Source organism: Malaclemys terrapin, chromosome 4 (genome assembly GCF_027887155.1).
Source record: "Malaclemys terrapin pileata isolate rMalTer1 chromosome 4, rMalTer1.hap1, whole genome shotgun sequence".
NCBI classification, from domain to species: Eukaryota; Metazoa; Chordata; order Testudines; family Emydidae; genus Malaclemys; species Malaclemys terrapin.
In genome coordinates this window covers 145,265,075-145,284,693 of record NC_071508.1, presented here as the reverse complement: position 1 = coordinate 145,284,693, position 19,619 = coordinate 145,265,075, and the positions used below count along the sequence as shown (strand labels likewise).

The 19,619-nt window shown below is 44.3% G+C and overlaps 1 protein-coding gene across 2 annotated transcripts in view; it reads right to left on the bottom strand.

Moving 5' to 3' along the window:
- Window positions 1-19,619, bottom strand: part of DDHD1 (DDHD domain containing 1) — a 118,179-nt gene that overhangs the window by 57,727 nt on the left and 40,833 nt on the right. For both annotated transcript variants that reach the window (XM_054026674.1, XM_054026675.1), the window contains 2 exons: window positions 13,864-13,992; window positions 9,909-10,056 (listed from right to left, as the gene is read on the bottom strand). In XM_054026674.1, the coding sequence (XP_053882649.1) occupies window positions 9,909-10,056; window positions 13,864-13,992 (277 nt within the window). The remainder of the gene's footprint in view (window positions 1-9,908; window positions 10,057-13,863; window positions 13,993-19,619) is intronic.

The following is a 19,619-nucleotide window of genomic DNA, read 5'->3' as shown; positions in this document are numbered from 1 at the left end:
TAGCTATGTCAGTCAGAGGATTTTAGAGAGACAATGTGGGTTAGGTAATTTATTTTATTGGACCGACTTCCATTAGTGAGAGAGACAAGCTTTTGAGCTACACAGAGCTCTTCTTCAAGTGTGGGAAAGGTACTCAGTGTCACAGACAAATACAAGATTGAACAGATTAGTTCAGCCTAAGTAGTTAGCACATATTGTAAGGGACCATTCAAGATGAAGTGGCCTATTAGCGCCCCTCCAGTCACAGGACAAAAAGGATGCTTAGTGGGTTACAAATTGTTGTAACAAGACATAAATACGTCTTTATTAAGACTATGGCTTTGTCTACAGTACACTACACAGCTTTTAGCTAAAAGTTGTGCAGTGTAGCTGCTCTATGTTGGCTCTCCTGCCGACAAAAAACTTCCACCCTCAACGAGAGGTGTTAGCTTTGTTGGCAGGAGTGCACCATTCATACCTGCACTTGTCGCGGCAAAACTTGTGTCTTTCGGGGGGAAGGGTTAACATCTCTGAAAGACAAAAGTTGTGTCGTTCAATTGCCAGTGGAGACATAGCCTAAGATTTTTAAAGTCTAGCAAAGTTATGAATTTAAGCTCCCAGACTTGTTTTATGCAAGTGTTGTGCAGGTTTCCTTTGAGGATGAGGACTAATAAGTCAGATATAGAATGACTGTTTTGTGAAAAGTGTTCACCCAGAGGTGATAGGGTGTTTTTGTCTTTTATCATCATTTTCATGAGTGAGTTCATTCGAGAGCATATTGATTGTCTAGTTTTACCCATACAGTTATTGGGGCAGTCGGTGCACTGGATGAGGTACACCACATGTGTAGGACACAGATCTTGAAAGGTGTGTTGTGGGGGTTGTTGATCATTATTTCCACTGCTACACATCTGCAGGTTTTGCATCTGTTCTGGCAGGATCTGCTGCTTTGAGTTGGTGTGTCCTGGTCTGTGAGGAGCTTGCTTCAGATGATGAGGTTGTGGGGTTGTTTGAAGGCCAGAAGAAGGGGTTCAGGAAAGATTTCTTTCACGATCGGTCCCCAATGAGTATGGGTTGTAGTCTGGTGACATACTGTATGGGTTCCAGTGTGGGGTGGTAGGTGGCAACCATGGGTGTGAGGTCTCTACAAGGACACTCCACCAGAGAAGTAGATCGCCACCCAAATACCCTGAGAGAACCTGCTTCAATACAGAAATGAAACCCCCTCTTCTTTGAGGAGCTTCCCTGTGAATGCTCCACTTAAGGTTACTGTAGAGCAGTTCTCTCTGTGGAAGGAAGAGGCTTAGGAGTTGCAATAGTGGCAGATGATAGAACCGCAAGTCCCAGTAGAGTGTCTGATGACAAGTGCTGCTCTATGGAGTAATGTTGTGTGAACATATGGTGGACACCCAGGTTGCTACTTCGCAGATGTCCATAGTAGGCACATTGTTGAGGAAAGCTATCAATGTAGATAGTGCTCTGGTGGAGTGTGTGTGGGTCCCCGATGGGGGTTGTAGTTGTTGATGGGGATAGCAAAAATCAATGCTGTCGGAGATCTATTTCAACAGCCTTTGTTTGGATATGATCGTTAGATCCCTTAGATCGTTCCGTAATGGAAAGAAATAACTTTGGTGATTTTCTGAAAGACTTTGTCCTTTCAATGTAAAAAGCTAGCACCCTTTGGATGTCCAGGGTATGAAACATTGCTTTTCATTTGTTCCCATGAGGTTTTGGGAAGAACAGTGAGAGATGGATGGGTTGATTCAAATGCAATGCTGAAACTATTTTAGGTAGGAATTGGGGATGTGGTTTTAGGGTAACTTTGCTGTTGAAAAATACTGGGCATGGCGGGTGTGCCATGAGGGCCCCAGCGCCACTACTCCTCGGGTGCATGTGATAGCGACGAGGTAGGCCACAGTCATCGAATGATGGAGAAGTGAACACATCACTAATGGTTCAAAAATGGTCCCCGTAAGGGTCTGAAGCACCAGACTGAGGTTCCATGATGGGGTAGAGCCTTGTGTTTCAGGGTAAAGACCCTAGAGGAAGCATTTAGTGGTAAGGTGAACAAAGATTGAGAACTCATCCACATCGTGATGGAACACTGTGATTGCCATGAGGTGTACTCTGATCGAGCTCGAGAGATCAGATTTTTTGAGTTCCAGTATGTAATCCAGCACCATTGGTAAAGGAGAAGTAGTGGCCATTGTTTGCTTATTTTGGCACCATGCATGGAATCTCTTCCATTTGCGTAAGTAGGTACACCGTCTAGCAGACCTTCTTCTGTTTAAAAGAATTTTCTTTACCTCCTCTGTGTGGGGAGTTACATTGAGTCTGCCTGGTAGGTGCCGGCAGAGATGCACATGGAAAACCCCAAAATGACAAGCTTACAGGTGTTCACTGACAGAGATAGCCAAGTGCTCAACAACAACCCCTTATATGGAAACAATGGTCATGAACGAGGGTAAACAAACAGGAGCAGGGAATTTAGCAGGGAAATTAGAGGGCAATTATTGGGCCGAGACCGTGACCAGAACTGCCCACCTGGGGATGGGGAGGGCTGATGATTACAATAAAGGGGAAATGCAAAAGGATCTCGGTGTTCTCTCCTCGGGATGTGGGGGAGGTAAACGGGTGGTACAGCTATGCTTCTGCAGGGTGTAGTTGAGCTTCTGCTACAATAAACCGAGCCGTAACGGAAGATGTTGGATAAAAGTAATAATTAATACATTTATGTTGTGGGAAAATGTGAGAAAGAATGGCCCAGAGCAGACCCCAGATTTGGCCTGACCATTAGAAAGAAATACGCCTCTCAGTCTGCGGAGTCTGTGCTAATTGAAATATGCCTGTCAGTTTACAAGGCTGTGTTAATTGTAGAAGCACATCCTGAGACAAAAAGTCTGTTTTAAAGTGATAAGATTACCATTAAGGACAGCTGCTGTTACAACTGTTTTCCTGAACTCAGGAATAAGATCTGTTAACCCCCCACTCTTGTATTTTTATCTTGCTTGCTTTTCTTTTCATATGTAACAAATGGTATGAATAGGTTTATTGGAGTCTGTCATGCCCCAATGACTTTAGAATGGTTATGTTAAAGAATGAATAGGTAATAAAATATAGATGTGATAGGAAAAATGCTAAGTGAAATAGAGTGTGATTGCGGTTGTATGGGTAATAAAAGGTTGAGGTGCCAGCCTTAGAATCATAATAAATGACACCACAACTGGAGGAGGAAAAACCAACTACCCTCCGACAGGACCGTTTGGCCAAAGAATGCGCTGGGCGAGATAACCCGATAACCCTGAGGGCACACCGGAATCCACCCCCAACAGCCCCAAGGACAAGCCCGAAGAACCAAAGAGCAAGATAACAAACCGTCATTGCTGTGCCATCTGCATGATTGATTATCACTTCAAACGTGAGAACAGCATGACAAGGCAAACCCCATAGACTTGTATGAGGATGGATCCCTATAAAGACAGACCCTAAAGATTGAGGACTTTGGGTCCTTATGTGTATGACCTTGGCTAAAAGGGGGGCGAGGGGGGGTCGGGGGAAAAGCGTACAATAGATGTGCATCCCATTTGAAGAGAAAAGCATCGCCTAGAGAATGGGGTCCCAGTCCTGCTCTGGGGCAAAAGTATGGGCATTTGGCATTCTGGGTTGTTGCAAAGAGGTCTCTATTGGGAACTCCCAGTGTCTGAATATGCTCTGTAGTACCCTGATGTTCATTTCCCCTAGTGGTCATGAGAAATTTTTCTGCTCAGTGCATCTGCAGTAGTGTTTTCGCATCCTGGTAGGTAGGAAGCTGAGATGTCAATATTGTGGTGGATGCACCAGTTCCATAGTAGCATGGCTTCTGTGCATAGGGAGTGTGGCTGTGCCCCCCCTTATCAGTTTATATAAAACATACAAAGCGACATGGTCTTTTCCTGATCATGGCTATGAAGTGTGAGCATTCATTGCGACCTGCCTGCATCTCCAGTAGGTTTAAGTGTTGTGTGATTACAATGGGGACCAGCAGCCTTGGATCGTGTGGTTGTGCAGATGTGCTCTCCAACCTAGCAGAGAAGCGTCCGATGTGAGTATCATTGATGGAGGGGTCTGTGCAAAGGAAACTCCTGTGCAAAGGTCGTGTGGTTGAGTCCACCAATATAGAGAATTTTTTTTAGTGTGGTTGGCATTGTAAGACGCTTGTTTGTGTGTGTCTGGGTGGAACATACACTGTCCTGAGCCAGTCTTGCAGGCATCACGTGCAGTCTGGAGTGTTTGACAACAAATGTCATTGCTGACATATGGCCTAACAGTTGGAGGCAGGTCCTGGCCAATGTCTGTGGGCTGGTTTGCACTGTGGTGATTAGACTGACTAGAGTGGTAAACTTGTGACAGGGAAGAGAAGCTGTAGCTTCCAGAGAGGTAGGCACCGATGAACTCATCTCTGCTCCGGTGTGAATGTTGATTTTTGTTATTTGTAGACCTAGCTGCGTGAAGAGAGCTACTGTCTTTTGGGTAGCTTTTAGTGCCTCTTCTTGAGTCAATGCTTTGAGCAGGCAATCATCCAGACAGGGGAATATTATGACCGCTTGTCTGCAGAGGTGGGTTGCCACCCCATAGACTTTTGAGAATACCCATGGAGCAGAGGATAATCCGAAGGGGAGTACTTTGTACTGGAAATGATCTGTTCTCAGAACAAACCTGAGAAACCTCCCTGTGTGAGGGATGTATCATTATGTGGAAATATGCATCCTGGGAGGTCAAGGGCCAAGAACCAGTCCCCTCATTCTGGTGCTGGAATTATCACTGATAGCGATTTTAGGATGGTCACACTGAGTCTTCACAAATTTGTTGTATCTTCTTAAGTCAAGAATGGGCCTCCATCCTCCAGTTTTTTTTCTAGGTTAGAAAGTAATGGGAGTAGAAACCCTTCCCTCTGTGTTGTGTTGGTACTGGTTCTGCTGCTCTTAAGAGGCATTTGCGATGGTTTACCTCCTGTCATCGTAGATGTTCATGAGAAGGGTCCCTGAAGAGGGAAGTATATTGGATGGAATATCCAGTCTCGATGATTTCTACTACCCATTTGTCTGATGTGATGTTTCGTCACGCTGGATGAAATGGAGTCAGACGGTCTCTGAATGGATGGATGTTGTCGGATGGGCCCAGCAACAGAAAAAGTGGGAGGTGTCTCTGGTCCTCAACCAAACCCTGAAAATTGTTGTTTAGAAGGAGGTTGTTAGGACACTGAGGGCTGGAACGGGAGCAGTATCTCCAGGGAATCTGCAATCGGCTTAAACAGTTCCTGGAACTGTTTAAGGTCATTCCCCATTGTGGATGGGAGCAAGGTAGAAGATGAAATATTTGCAGCTGGTGTGATTTCCTGATCCAAAGTCTCCTCCAATTCCTCGACTGCCTCTTCCAGAGGTTCTGAAGGTATGGGTGCAGAGGATGATGGGGAATGCCTTGACTTCTCCCTGAGTGGATTGGGAGGCTTAGGATAGTGTTGGCGGTATGCCGCTCATGGGTCCCAGTAAGGCCAATGTGGTGGAAATGGCATAGGTGGGGCATCCATGGACGTCTGTACCATCCTTGAGTTTCAGGTCTGGGGTGGTATTCATGGTACTCTGGTGGAGCTGGTCTGGTAGCTGGGTGAACAGGCAAGGAGTAATGGGAGGAGTAGATATCCTCTTCATCATCATCCATGAGGAGCTGATCTGGGTGGTGTGGTAAGCTGGCACGGTACCGAGCGTGCTGGAGTAAGGTCAGAACCAAGGAGTGGAGATTCTGGTGCTGAGGGGACCAGAAGATCTTTATGGCAAAGAAATTGCAGAGCATCAGTACCGATGAGTGTTGTCGTAAGTGGTACCGATGCCTTTACTGCGACTGTCGGTGCCAAGGGTCGTGCGCTATGCGCTGTGGAGGCAGAAGGTGGTGCCATAGACTGCGATGCCATAGAGTGTAGCCCAGCTGCTCGGTGCCACATGTTTGAGCAGCTCCAGCAGTACTGAGGCAAGGATGGTAGGTTTCCCTATAGTGCCTTTTTCTGCGTCAGCCCACTTAGGGTCTTTGGTTCACATAGTACCCGTGATAATGGATGTCCCGCTACCTCAGAGTGGAAAGTCTTGGTGCAGTTGGTACCAACAGGGTCTGACAGGTCAGGAAACATTTCTTTTTGGCAGATTCCCAAGGAGGGGAAGTTGGAGCAAGTTTCTTTGTTGCCTTTTTGGCGGAGTGCTCCTTCCTCTAAGAGGGTGGTGGGGAATCTCTGCCAGATGCTGCCATTGGAGATTGGGGCCGAGGAGGGGTCCGTGATCCTGGACACAGAGACTTCTCCATCATGAGGAGTTTTAGCAGTAGGTCCCTTGCTCTCCTGGCATGAGCGTTGAGATTGTAGCAGTGGGAGCACTTTTATGGTATGTGTGTCTTGCCAAGGCAGCGAACACACTGGGAGTGCCCATCAGACACCAGGATTGAAGATCAGCAAGTGAGGCAACGTTTAATACTTGGGGAGTTGGGCGTGCCCCTTAGTATAGGGTTTTTCCTGTGAGGGTAACTATACTATACTAAGGGGTATCTGAAAAACTTAAATTCCTAAGAATTTTATTTTAAAAAAAGAATAAATGGGGAAGAGGTATGGTATTAAACTATTAACTAACTAGTGTTCTAAAGTTAAGCTAGACTAAATATAAAGTTCAGAGGCACTGCCAAATGTTCCGTCTCAAGCCAAGGGCGGTAGAGAAGGAATTGAGGGAGGATTGGTCGCACAGCACTATGTAACTGCCTGAGATAGTGCGAGACGGGGACAGCACATGTGTGACCCAGTCAGGCACGGCTACTAAAAATCTCTAATTACAAATGCAGGGGTGCAGATTCACCTAAAGTGGAGCACCCAAAGGGACACTCCTCGAAGAAGAATCTAAGGTTTAATGTGTGTTGCTTTGGAGATTAGCCCTGTCATTTTATCAAGGGATCCTGGTCTCTGACCCTTTGTTTTACATTACTTGCTCTTGAACTTTTAACATGTAGGAGCAGGAAAGCACTAGAAAAGAATCAGGCTATGTCTACACTACAAATTACTTCAGAATAATTTATATCACCAAGGGGTGTGAATAATCCACACCCCGAGTGACGTAAATTACGCCAACCTAAGCATCAGTGTGGACAGCGCTACGTTGGCATCTGAAGAAGTGAAGTTCTTACCCACGAAAGCTTATGCTCCCAATACTTCTGTTAGTCTCAAAGGTGCCACAGGACCCTCTATTGCTTTTTACGTTGGCAGGAGAACTTCTCTCGCTGACATAGCTACCGCCTCTCACGGAGGCAGGAGTTATTAAGCAGACAGTAGAGCTCTCTCCCGTCAGCATAGCGTGTCTTCACCAGAAGCGCTACTACAGCGACGTAGCTGCATCGGTGCAGAAGCACCGCTATAGCTGCTGTAGTGTAGACAGTCGCAGACCAGCATATTGCTGCTGTAAGACGACAACTTTTATCTTCTACAATAGTTGAAATAAAAAGGTTTACTTGGTTTATGTGACTAGTACAGCAAGAAATCTAATCTATCCTAAGAAAACACCACAGAGTTGAATGATAATTTAAGTTAGCTGAACACTTAGCTAATATACCAGTCCACTTCATAACTACAGCAATAGAGTTATTGATGCATCGGCACTGGATCTAGATTTTACTGAAGAATCTAAATGAAGGTTTACATAGTAGCTATCATTTATGAAGTCAGGTAAAAATACAGAACCCAATGCTGCACATACTTTCACATGTAATATACTTGTTAGTAGTTCTACTGACTTTTGTGAAAACATCAGTGGAACTACTCATATGATTCAAGTTACTCACATGTGTTAAACTGTTTGCAGAATCACGTCCATAACCTGAACCATCATCAGAAGTTTTTAAGAGCTGGTTAAACACCTGTCAGGGATGGTCTCTGGGTATATTTAATCCTGCCTCAGTGTAGGGGGCTGGACTCCTCTTGAGGTCCCTTCCAGCCTTATCTTTCTATGATTTTATGATTCTATGAAATGAAATTTCAGGTATCTAAAAAGGTGGCATAAGGAGGAGGGAGAAAACTTGTTCACCTTAGCCTCTAAGGATAGAACAAGAAGCAATGGGCTTAAACTGCAGCAAGGGAGATTTAGGTTGGACGTTAGGAAAAAGTTCCTAACTGTCAGGGTGGTTAAACACTGGAATAAATTGCCTAGGGAGGTTGTGGAATCTCCATCTCTGGAGATATTTAAGAGTAAGTTAGATAAATGTCTATCAGGGATGGTCTAGACAGTATTTGGTCCTGCCATGAGGGGAGGGGACTGGACTCGATGACCTCTTGAGGTCCCTTCCAGTCCTAGAATCTATGAATCTATGAAATTATTAAATCTTTACCATCAGTGTACCTGACAAATAGATAAATATAGTTTAGCACCTCAACACCAAGACTCCACAACAAATCCTTCTGTTGTCTAGCAAAAAATTAAACAAACGTTTGCCGGGCATGAGTTCTCTGAGTCCCAAGCATGGCTCTTCCCTACTCCCAACAGCCCTCTGGCATGGTGGTAACCTGGCCTCTGGAGAACAAGTGACTTCCTGTGCACTCCCATGCCCCATCAGCTCAAACCCGTTTAAAAAATTATATCAGGGCATGCTATCTAGACTATTAGACTGGCTAGGAAAACAAATTTTAAGGCTTCTGCTATTACATTGTAATTACCAAACTAGCTCTTTACACTAAATGAAAACATTTAATAAGCAAACCAATCTTACACGCACCTCCTAAAAAGACTTATCTACTCAGATCTCACTAGGAGACATCAGTATTTTATTGAGCTGCCACACAAGACAAATTAAAACCGGATTTTCATTCTTAGAATGGATGAGGCACAACACACTCTGATGATCAAGTACACTTTTAAGAGCCAAAATGCTGATAACTCTCTTACAGTAGATGATTTTAGGATCAGCCTTCATAGACCAGTGAAGAGTCATGAGCTTGGCTATCATACACCATAGCAAGTATGACTGTCAATGAGTGTGTATATATATTTTATCGCCTTCACAAATTCATAACATTCACTTATCAGTCTCATCAAAAGATGTTTAAGGAAAGGTTTGGTGGTCATTAGTAAGCTTTGGATATGTGTTTCTCTTTGCAGTAGATCTCTATGCAGAATAAGTCAACCTCTACTCATACTTAAATAATCTTGGCCCTCTACTGTCAGAGTGACAATAGCCAGACTGACTCCTCATATTCCTTCCCCTCTCCAAGATATCTTTAAACTCACCTACTGTTCTGCCAGTCAAGGACAAGATGATATTCACTCTGATTTGACGCAAGGGAATACCTCTCCTTACCTGACCAGTGAGCCACTGACCACCAGTCCTAGAAATCCTCTGCCCTGCCCCCATATGGTGAAGGGTACTGGCCAGGACTAAAACAAACTAAAGGCCATGTCTGTATGTACAGCCCTGCAGCAGTGCAGTGTGTCTGGGGAAGGCGCTCCATGCAGACAGGCAAGAAAAAAAAACACCTCTGCAAGCAGCATAAGCTATGTCGGTGGGAGAAGCGCTCCTGATGGCATAGAGCTGTGCACATGAACACTTATGCCGGCGTAACTTATGTCGCTCAGGGGGAGGAATATTTACACCCGAGCGACATACGTTTTGCTGACACAGGCTGCAGTGCAGACATAGCCTTAAAATCTTGTGCTTCTTCCAGGCACTGCTCTAACTAGGCACAAAAGTTTAAACTTTAATGTGAAAAAAAGCAATGAACATTTGCGCATCCACACTATCAAAACAAATGGCCCCAGAGAAAGGTATGTCTTACACTGAAGACTAGGCTGTCATTTATAAGCTACCTGAATAATGTCAGCAGAGTCTTCATATGGGCTTCAGAGTCACTATTGGACATATAATAAAGCACTCACATAGCTGTGTTTTTGATGATTCTTCCTTGGTCCATTTTCTGCCCAATACCATGCACAACAAACACAATGTGAGTAGTTTGCGACGGCTTGTCTTCTAATGTAGCTTCTTCTACATAGCCTCTATGAAGCCTTGTCCCACTACTTGAAGCTGTAGGGAAAAAAACAATGACCCTGGATCACAATTGTATTCCATGAAGTATGCCACTTCCATATACACGGACAGAAGAGGCGCCAGCTTCAAACCAGAACATTGCAAATTATATTTTGCAAATAAAATACATTTTCAGAAATCAGCATTCACAATGCTGAGATCTTCAAAGCGGCCTAAGGGATCTGGATAAACTATTTTCATGACCCCTATCAGCCACCTATGGATTTGCATGTCATTTCCAGGGAGGATTTTGCTAATTTCATAGCGGTTTTGGAAAATAAAGCAGCTGAATAATCTATTTTGTAATACAGATAACTTTCTATACGCTTGAGTTATTAATCATTAAATTTTCTCACAGTTCCACAACACTCCTTCAGTGGTCAGTGCATATGTGAAGATTCTTGGCAAGTTTCTTTCTAAACAATGGGTGAGAAAGCATCATCAGCTTGACAGACAGCTCCCTCTCTCATCCATGAGTAGCGCTGGCCCTAAAATTTCAATGGGACCATTTTCCATCAAAATGGAAACACTTGACATGATTTTGCTCACATTTTGTTTTAGAGGAAAACATGGAAGAATTCCTCTGAGAAGGCTGAAATGTCTTGTTTCAACATTTCTGGAATGAAACTTTTCAAATTTTGTTTCACTATATAATATAAAATAAAAAATACATCAAAATAAAATGAGATAAAAACATTTTGATCAATTTGAAACAATTTTTTCCCCCAAAACTTTTTTCAGAGAGAATTTCAAAATTTTGGGGATTTGTTCTGCATAGGAATGAAAACATGTTTCAAAATCTTGAAATCCTTTGTGAAACAAGTGTCTCATTAAGTGATCCATCCCGTCACTCATGCCCAGCTTCTGGCAAAACCAATGCTAAGGACACCATCCCTGCCCATCGTGTCTAATAGCCATTGATGGATCCATCTGCCAGGAATTTATCTAGTCCTTTTTCAAACCCTGTTATAGTCTTGGCCTTCACAACATCCTCTGGCAAGGAGTTCCACAGGTTGACTGTCGTGGTGTGAAGAAATACTTCCTTTTGTTTGTTTTAAGCCTGCTGCCCATTAATTTCATTTGGTGACCCCTAGTTCTTGTGTTATGAGAAGGAGTAAATAACACTTACTTATTTACTTTCTCCACACCAGTCATGATTTTATAGACCTCAATCATATCCCCCCCTTAGCTGTCTCTTTTCCAAGCTGAAAAGTCCCAGTCTTTTTAATTTTTCCTCATATGGAAGCGGTTCCATACCCCAATAATTTTTGTTGCCCTTTTCAGAACCTTTTCCAATTCTAATATATCTTTTTTGAGATGGGGTGACCACATCCGCACACAGTATTCAAGAGGTGGGCCCGGGAACTCTGCAAGCTCAGCCTATGGTCTGAAAAAATGCCTGAATTTTATTGCCAGCTGGATACATCATGGCTATTTCACCCTCAGCTTTTGGAAGACCTATGTCTTGTTTTGGGTATTAGACATTAATAAGCAGAGACATTAAAGTGGAATGAGTGTTTGTATAAAAAGGATTAGTTCCAATACAGTGAGTTATTTTAAGAATGCATACTGGTCTCCCTTTTTGCTAGGACTTCTAAACAAAAATCACATCTGATGTGATATGCAAGTTTCCTCTCCAGCCTCTGTTACACCATTTGTACTCATGGTGTCCTTATTCTGTGACTATCTCATAACAGCAACACATGCCCTTGGAATCTCAAAAGCCTCATTTATTCTAAATTTTTCTTTGAAGGGCTCTCAGCAGAGATGCTCCATTGCTTGCTTGCAATGGCAAAACTGCTGATTGGTTTTAGCTAACATGACCATATTATGCTGACCTTGTATGGCTGCCTGCAAAGAGGTGGACGGACTGACTTTAAATTGACACAACTGATCTTTAAAATTATTAGTGGTGCTAGTGCTGGCTATATTTGACAACTGCTTCTACAGGCTAATACTGATGATTATCTACCATATCTTCCTCAACATTTTTAAAGATCACATTTTAAGGTTACAAGCGATGTGCTGGACTCTATGGTGTAGAAGACAGACCCCTATAAAATCCAGCTCACTTTAATCACCTCACTTGTAAAAATATTTTGGGAGGAAAATATTTTGGGACTATAACCTCCCCTTCTAATCCATTTCAGCTACATATATGTGTGTGCATATAAGCAAGCCCCCTTCATTTGTTTCTAGGAGTTTGTATTTTAGCAGGGTATTTTATTATATTCCTGTATGTAGTTTTCTTTTGTTGTACAATGTCGTGTGGTATGGAAACAGGGCAGGAGCTGCTCCTGTGTTCCCTCCACAGGAGGCAGGGAGAGGCCGGGGAGATAGGGTTGGAAGAGTCTATAACCACTTGAGCACACTCTCTGGGCCTTGCAGAACCTGGAACTGAACCTGTTATTCCTCAGTCTCAACAATCCTTTGTGTCTAGCAAATAGCTGTGAAACCAATTGGCCAAGTGTGTGTCCATCCCACTCTTGGGGCAGGTCCATATAGAAAGCCTTGCACCACTACCAGTTACTCCATCAGTTCAAGTGGTAGAGGATTGTGCTGTGAATCTGATTATCCCTGCTGATGGCCAGGTTGGGAGTCAATATAGTTCCATACTATATATTTTTAAAAAAATTATGAAATTACAGTAAAAAACTTACATTAGGATGGACAGACTGCTCATTGAATGGCAGATATGTTTATCCTCATCATTCAATGTGAGGCCCCGTGCATTATTTACTGCACACCATCCAAAACCTGCACTTAGTACAGAATTATTTAATTTCCCCAAGAGTTTTTCTATGGTGATCTCAAAATAACATCTTAGTTCTTTACAAACATTAATGAACTACCTTCACAAACGCTGTGAGAGGTGGGGATATTATCATCCCAATGCTACACTCGGAGGACCGAGGCACAGAGATTAAGGCCAAAATTGTTAACTAGTTTTGGTTGCCCAATCGGAGATGCATGGGGTCTGATTTTTCAGTGTTCTTAGCATTTTATAGCACTGTGTGTGTTCAGAGTAGAGCTCCCACTGTCCTGAATTGTAGTTAGGGACGCTCACCCCTTTTGTAAATCAGACCCCAGACACCCAGAAAATGAGGACACATGGTGGCCACCTGTGTACATTTTGGTTTAGGGACTTGCCCAGCATCATTAAGAACTCTGTGGCAGGGGCAGGGATAAAATCCAACTATCCAGGGCAGCATTCAACTGCCTTAACCTTTCTCTTTGTACAATCCCCTGCCTCATTCACTACATATCTTTCAACTTCTGCAACAAAATGAGACAGGGTACTATGGACAAAAAAGTGTCCTTTGCTACATAACCCTTACTCATCACCAGAGCAGGTACATTCTGTGCAGTGAATGAGGCAGGGCTCCAGTGGCAAAAAACAGTATGTGATCATGTAATTAAAGACCATTGTAATGGCTGCATACTAGGGGGAGGTCGAATTAAGGTTGCACAGACAACATTAATTCTGGCATTTCTTAGCTTCGGAATGCTCGACTTTGTAACCTTAATGTACTTTAAGTTATATGAAACTATATCAGAATTATTTGGTAATAAGCTGCAGTAAACCTGTTTTATTCTTAATTAAAAATGTGCACGACAACCTAACAGCGCCTTTGAGTTATTCTCCCACCAGAGTGCAATGACAAAAATTAACTATGCATTAGACAAAAATTTCAAACTTGAAATTATGGATGGAACCTGGAATTTTCTTCTCATAGCATTAAGTAACAAACTATTAAAGCAATAATCTTTACAAAATTATTTACAAATGCTGAGAACTATTACCTTTGGAAAATCCCAACTTTTGCGTAACAGTTCTTGCAATTTTAGATGTTGTTGCATCACTGTAAAGATACACTTCATCTACACTGTGCCAGTCCACGTGGTTGCGACTCAACTTGAAACTATGAACAGCTGTAGCAAAAAGGAACAAACCTTTAATTTAAAAGTGTTAAAAAAAATATGGCTTTAAAAACCCAGGTAAGAGAGAGATGCACATAGGTATGACTGAACTCTAGATTTCAACTTAAGTCCATGTATAAAGGTAAATGTTTCTTCTTACCTTTATATTTTGGATCTACCAGTCCATATCAATTGGATAGTTCCTTTTGGGAATCCTCCCACACCCTTTTTTGGGGGGGAGGGGAGAGAGGTGAAGAGTAGGGAGGAGAGGCTCCCTAAGGGAGAATATCCTTAGCTGAAAGGAAAACATGAATGCTCTCTCTCTCTCACACACACACAAATTCTGCCAAACTGCCCAAGAGCAAAAAGAAAAATTGAGATCCACATCCACAAGGTGAAAGTGTTTGCTGAAAGCTGTACCATTGAGACACCGGGGGGGGCTGAGGTGGATGCATCTCCCACAATAATGCTTGAGTAAGTTGATGCAGTGGTAGGTGTACGCTTGTGCTCATAATGTTACACTCATGCCATCTGTTTGTTCTGTTTGTACAGCTCGTAGGCACTATGGGGTAATACAAACAAATAATAATGCTAATAATGAACATTCTTTCCGGTCTCCATTACTAGCAATGAATGTTAACACATGCAGTCACTTTGGGGACCATATCGTACTAAGTTTATGAATGTTTTATGTATTTTGTGGGCCAGTGATTGTAAGCTACTCTACTGGGTGTGGGGGAGGGTTACCACTGTTCCTCCAAGAACTGAAAGGGTGGAAAGACTTAGGCTTATGAGAGCCCCATGAGATAGAAAACATACCAGGATCCACCTAAGCGTAAAGAAAGCATTAAAAGTTTCTATAAGCTTTCTCTGTAATGCTTTTAACCTAAGAATAAATTTATTTTGCTTTGTGAAAGCTGGTTGGTAATTAGTATACACCACTGCAGCCCTTGGAGAAAGGTTAACCACAGTTGCTGGACCTGGGTCAGATTTGCTGGGGAAATCACAGTGAGACGCAGAGGGACTGCACCCTGAATCTGGAGAGGAAAAGAGACATGGGTCTCCGTCAGAGAGGCAACAGCCAGGAAGCCCAAAACCTTGATGAAGACTGAGGGGTTGAGGTGGTGGTGGCGGGGATCAAAGATAACCCTGAAACTGGGACATATATAGTGGCAGTTATGACAGTGGGGAATTGCCAGTGAAGTGCCAACAGCAGCGAAAGCAAGTACTATAGAAGGGAAAAGCACAGAGAAAAGTCTCAGTCTTTTCAAGACTGGAACAGCGAAAAGAGATGGTAAAATGAGTTATGAACAGCTGAAAAAAGGTTGTCTAATTGAGATATGCAGAGAAAGGCAACTCATCTCTGAAGAAAGGACAAAGGCATAACTAGTCAACTTGCTATACTCTGGAGGACCTGTCAGGACTGAGATCCCTACTTTGAACTTTAGGGTACAAATGTAGGGGCCTGCATAAAAACTTCTAAGCTTAATTACCAGCTTAGCTCTGGTTCGGCTGCCACCATTTTCAATGGATTCCCTCCCTGGGAAACCTTGAAAAACCTTCACCAAATCCCTGGTGAAAACAAATCCAACCCCTTGGATTTAAAACAAGGGGAAATTAACCATTCCCCTCCTTCCTCCCACCAACTCCTGGTGAATCAAGATCCAAAACCCCTTTGGATCTAAAACAAGGAAAAAATCAATCAGGTTCTTAAAAAGAAGGTTTTTAATTAAAGAAAAAGGTAAAAATCATCTCTGTAAAATCAGTATGGAAATCAACCTTACAGGGTAATCAAACTTAAAGAGCTCAGAGGACTCCCCTCTAGTCTCAGGTTCAAAGTACAGCAAACAAAGAGAAACACTCTAGTAAAAGGTACATTTACAAGTTGAGAAAACAAAGGAAAACTAACACGCCTTGCCTGGCTATTTACTTACAAGTTTGAAATAGGAGAGACTTGCTTAGAAAGATGTGGAGAACCTGGATTGATGTCTGGTCCCTCTCAGTCCCCGAGAACGAACACACTCCCAAACAAAGAACACAAACAAAAGCCTTCCCCCCCCAAGATTTGAAAGTATCTTGTCCCCTTATTGGTCCTTTAGGTCAGATGCCAGCCAGGTTACCTGAGCTTCTTAACCCTTTACAGGGAAAAGGATTTTGGAGTCTCTGGCCAGGAGGGATTTATAGTACTGTACACAGGACAGCTATTACCCTTCCCTTTATAGTTATGACACGCCCCCCAAATCACAGATAGTGTTGGATGTTCGGTTCCACACTGGCTGTGATTTCTTCCTGGAGTTCTAGGAGAAAACAGAGTTAATAAGACACATGTACCTTTAGACATACTACTGATTATATAAAAACTAACAATATGTTTCATTTCAAGAACAATTGTTAATCAGTTAACTCTGGGAAACTTTCCCGGGAGAGTGCATCAGCCACTTTGTTAGAAGCTCCCGAAATGTGTTGTATTTCAAAATCAAAATCTTGGAGAGCTAAACTCCACCGAAGAAGTTTTTTGTTATTTCCCTTGGCGGTATGAAGCCACTGTAGCGCAGCATGGTCTGTTTGTAGTTGGAAACGCCGTCCCCAAACATATGGGCGTAGCTTTTCCAGCGCGTACACAATGGCATAGCATTCCTTTTCGCTGATTGACCAATGGCTTTCCCTCTCAGACAGTTTCTTACTGAGAAATACGACAGGATGGAATTCTTGATCCGGTCCTTCCTGCATTAAAACTGCTCCCACGCCTCGCTCGGACGCATCTGTGGTTACTTGGAACGGTTTGTCAAAGTCTGGGGCCCTTAGCACAGGGTCAGACATGAGTGTTGCCTTAAGCTGGTTAAAGGCCTTTTGACACTCATCAGTCCACTGAACTGCATTTGGCTGTTTCTTTCTGGTTAGGTCTGTCAGCGGGGCGGCGATTTGGCTGTAGTGGGGTACAAATCGCCTATAATATCCAGCCAAGCCTAAGAAGGATTGGACCTGTTTCTTAGACTTTGGAACCGGCCACTTTTGGATAGCATCCACTTTGGCCTGTATGGGATTTATAGTTCCTTGACCCACCTGGTGCCCCAGGTAAGTCACTCTGTTTTGGCCTATTTGACACTTTTTAGCCTTAACAGTTAGCCCTGCCTGCTGGATGCGCTCGAAAACTTTTTCCAGGTGCTCCATGTGCTCTGCCCATGAATCAGAAAAAATGGCCACATCGTCGAGGTAGGCAACTGCAGATTCTCCCAATCCTGCTAGGAGACCATCTACAAGTCTTTGGAAGGTGGCGGGTGCATTTCGCAACCCGAAAGGGAGTACATTGAATTCATACATCCCTGCCTGGGTGACGAAGGCTGACCTTTCCTTAGCGGGTTCATCTAGTGGTACTTGCCAGTACCCCTTGGTTAAGTCCAAAGTAGAGATGAATTGGGCATGTCCCAATTTCTCCAATAGCTCATCTGTGCGTGGCATTGGATAGTTGTCAGGACGAGTTACAGCATTTAGCTTACGGTAGTCCACGCAAAAGCGTATTTCCCCATCTGGTTTGGGAACTAGAACCACTGGAGATGCCCATGCACTCTTAGAGGGGCGGATTATACCCATCTGTAGCATGTCCTGGATCTCCCTTTGTATAGCAGCTTTGGCATGAGGTGACTCCCGGTAGGGTGGGGTTCTAATAGGGTGAGCATTACCTGTGTCAATGGAGTGGTATGCCCGTTCGGTCCATCCTGGAGTGGCTGAGAAAATTGGTGCAAAGCTTGTGCACAGCTCCTTGATCTGCTGTCGCTGCAGACGTCCAAGGGTCATGGAGAGGTTCACCTCTTCCACGCCACCATCCTTTTTTCCTTCGTAGTAGACACCTTCAGGCCACTCCGCGTCATCTGTTTCCTGGGCAGTAAACTGGCAAACGTTTAATTCTCTGGAATAAAAGGGCTTAAGAGAATTAACATGGTATACCTTAGGCTTTATGTTGGAGGTGGGGGAGGCTATGAGATAGTTAACAGCTCCTAGGCGCTCCTGGACCGTGAATGGTCCTTCCCACGATGCTTCCATTTTATGGGCCTGGATTGCCTTTAAGACCATGACTTGGTCTCCTACTTTGAAGGACCGTTCTCTGGAATGCTTATCATACCAGGCCTTTTGCTCTTCCTGAGCATCCTTTAGGTTTTCTTTAGCAAGGGCCAAAGAATGTCGGAGGGTGTTTTGTAGGTTGCTTACAAAGTCTAGAATGTTTGTTCCTGGAGAAGGCGTAAACCCCTCCCATTGCTGCTTCACCAACTGTAATGGCCCCTTAACCTCACGGCCATACACAAGTTCAAATGGTGAAAACCCTAAACTGGGATGTGGTACAGCCCTGTAGGCAAAAAGCAACTGCTGCAACACGAGGTCCCAATCATTGGAGTGTTCATTTACAAATTTACGTATCATGGCCCCCAAAGTTCCATTAAACCTCTCCACCAGGCCATTGGTTTCATGGTGGTAAGGGGTGGCAACCAAGTGATTCACCCCATGAGCTTCCCACAGGTTTTCCATGGTTCCTGCCAGGAAGTTAGTTCCCGAATCTGTAAGGATGTCGGAGGGCCAACCTACCCTGGCAAAAATGTCTGTTAATGCCTGGCACACACTTTTAGCCCTGGTGTTGCTTAAGGGTACTGCTTCCGGCCATCGGGTAGCAAAATCCATGAAAGTCAGTACGTACTGCTTTCCTCTGGGTGTCTTCTTTGGGAAAGGACCCAGAATATCCACAGCTACGCGCTGAAATGGGACCTCAATTATGGGTAGTGGCTGGAGAGGGGCTTTAACCTGGTCTTGGGGTTTTCCCACTCGTTGGCACACCTCACAAGACCGGACATAATTAGCAACGTCCTTGCCCATTCCCTCCCAGTGGAAGGACTTCCCCAACCGGTCCTTGGTTCTGTTCACCCCAGAATGGCCACTGGGATGATCATGGGCTAAGCTCAAGAGCTTTACCCGATACTTAGTGGGAACTACCAACTGTCTTTGAGGATGCCAGTCTTCCTGGTGCCCACCAGAAAGAGTCTCCTTGTATAAAAGTCCTTGTTCTACAACAAACCGGGATCGGTTAGAAGAGCTGAGAGGCGGTGGGGTGCTCCGCGCAGCCGCCCAAGCTTTCTGAAGGCTGTCATCTGCTTCCTGCTCGGCCTGGAACTGTTCCCTTGATGCTGGAGACATCAGTTCCTCCTTGGACTGTGGACTGGGGCTTGGTCCCTCTGGAAGCGATGCAGGTGCTGGGGCTGTTTCCATTGACTGTGAACCGCTGTCCGCTGGTGCACTATGTGGTAACTCAGGCTCTGGCTGAGCCTCTTGGGTAGGGTTATCTGCTGCTTCTGCCAGTTCAGGCTCGCTGGTGCCCTCTGGCGTTGGAGTTGTAGACGGGTTTGCAAGGGCTGGACTCAGGGCTGGCAATGGTTCTGGTGCTGGTTGCGTTGCCAGTTCCGGTTCTGGGACTGGCTTTGGCTGGGTCTCTGGGATTGGATCCACTACGGCTGTTGCAGTCGTTGGCAGAGGATCCAGTTCCACCACCTTTGTCTGGGTCTCCGGTAACACAGACGGGGCCCTGGTGGACGGCTCAGGAACAGGGATGGGGGTGAAAGCTTGCTTAGCCTGGCTGCGGGTGACTATTCCCACCC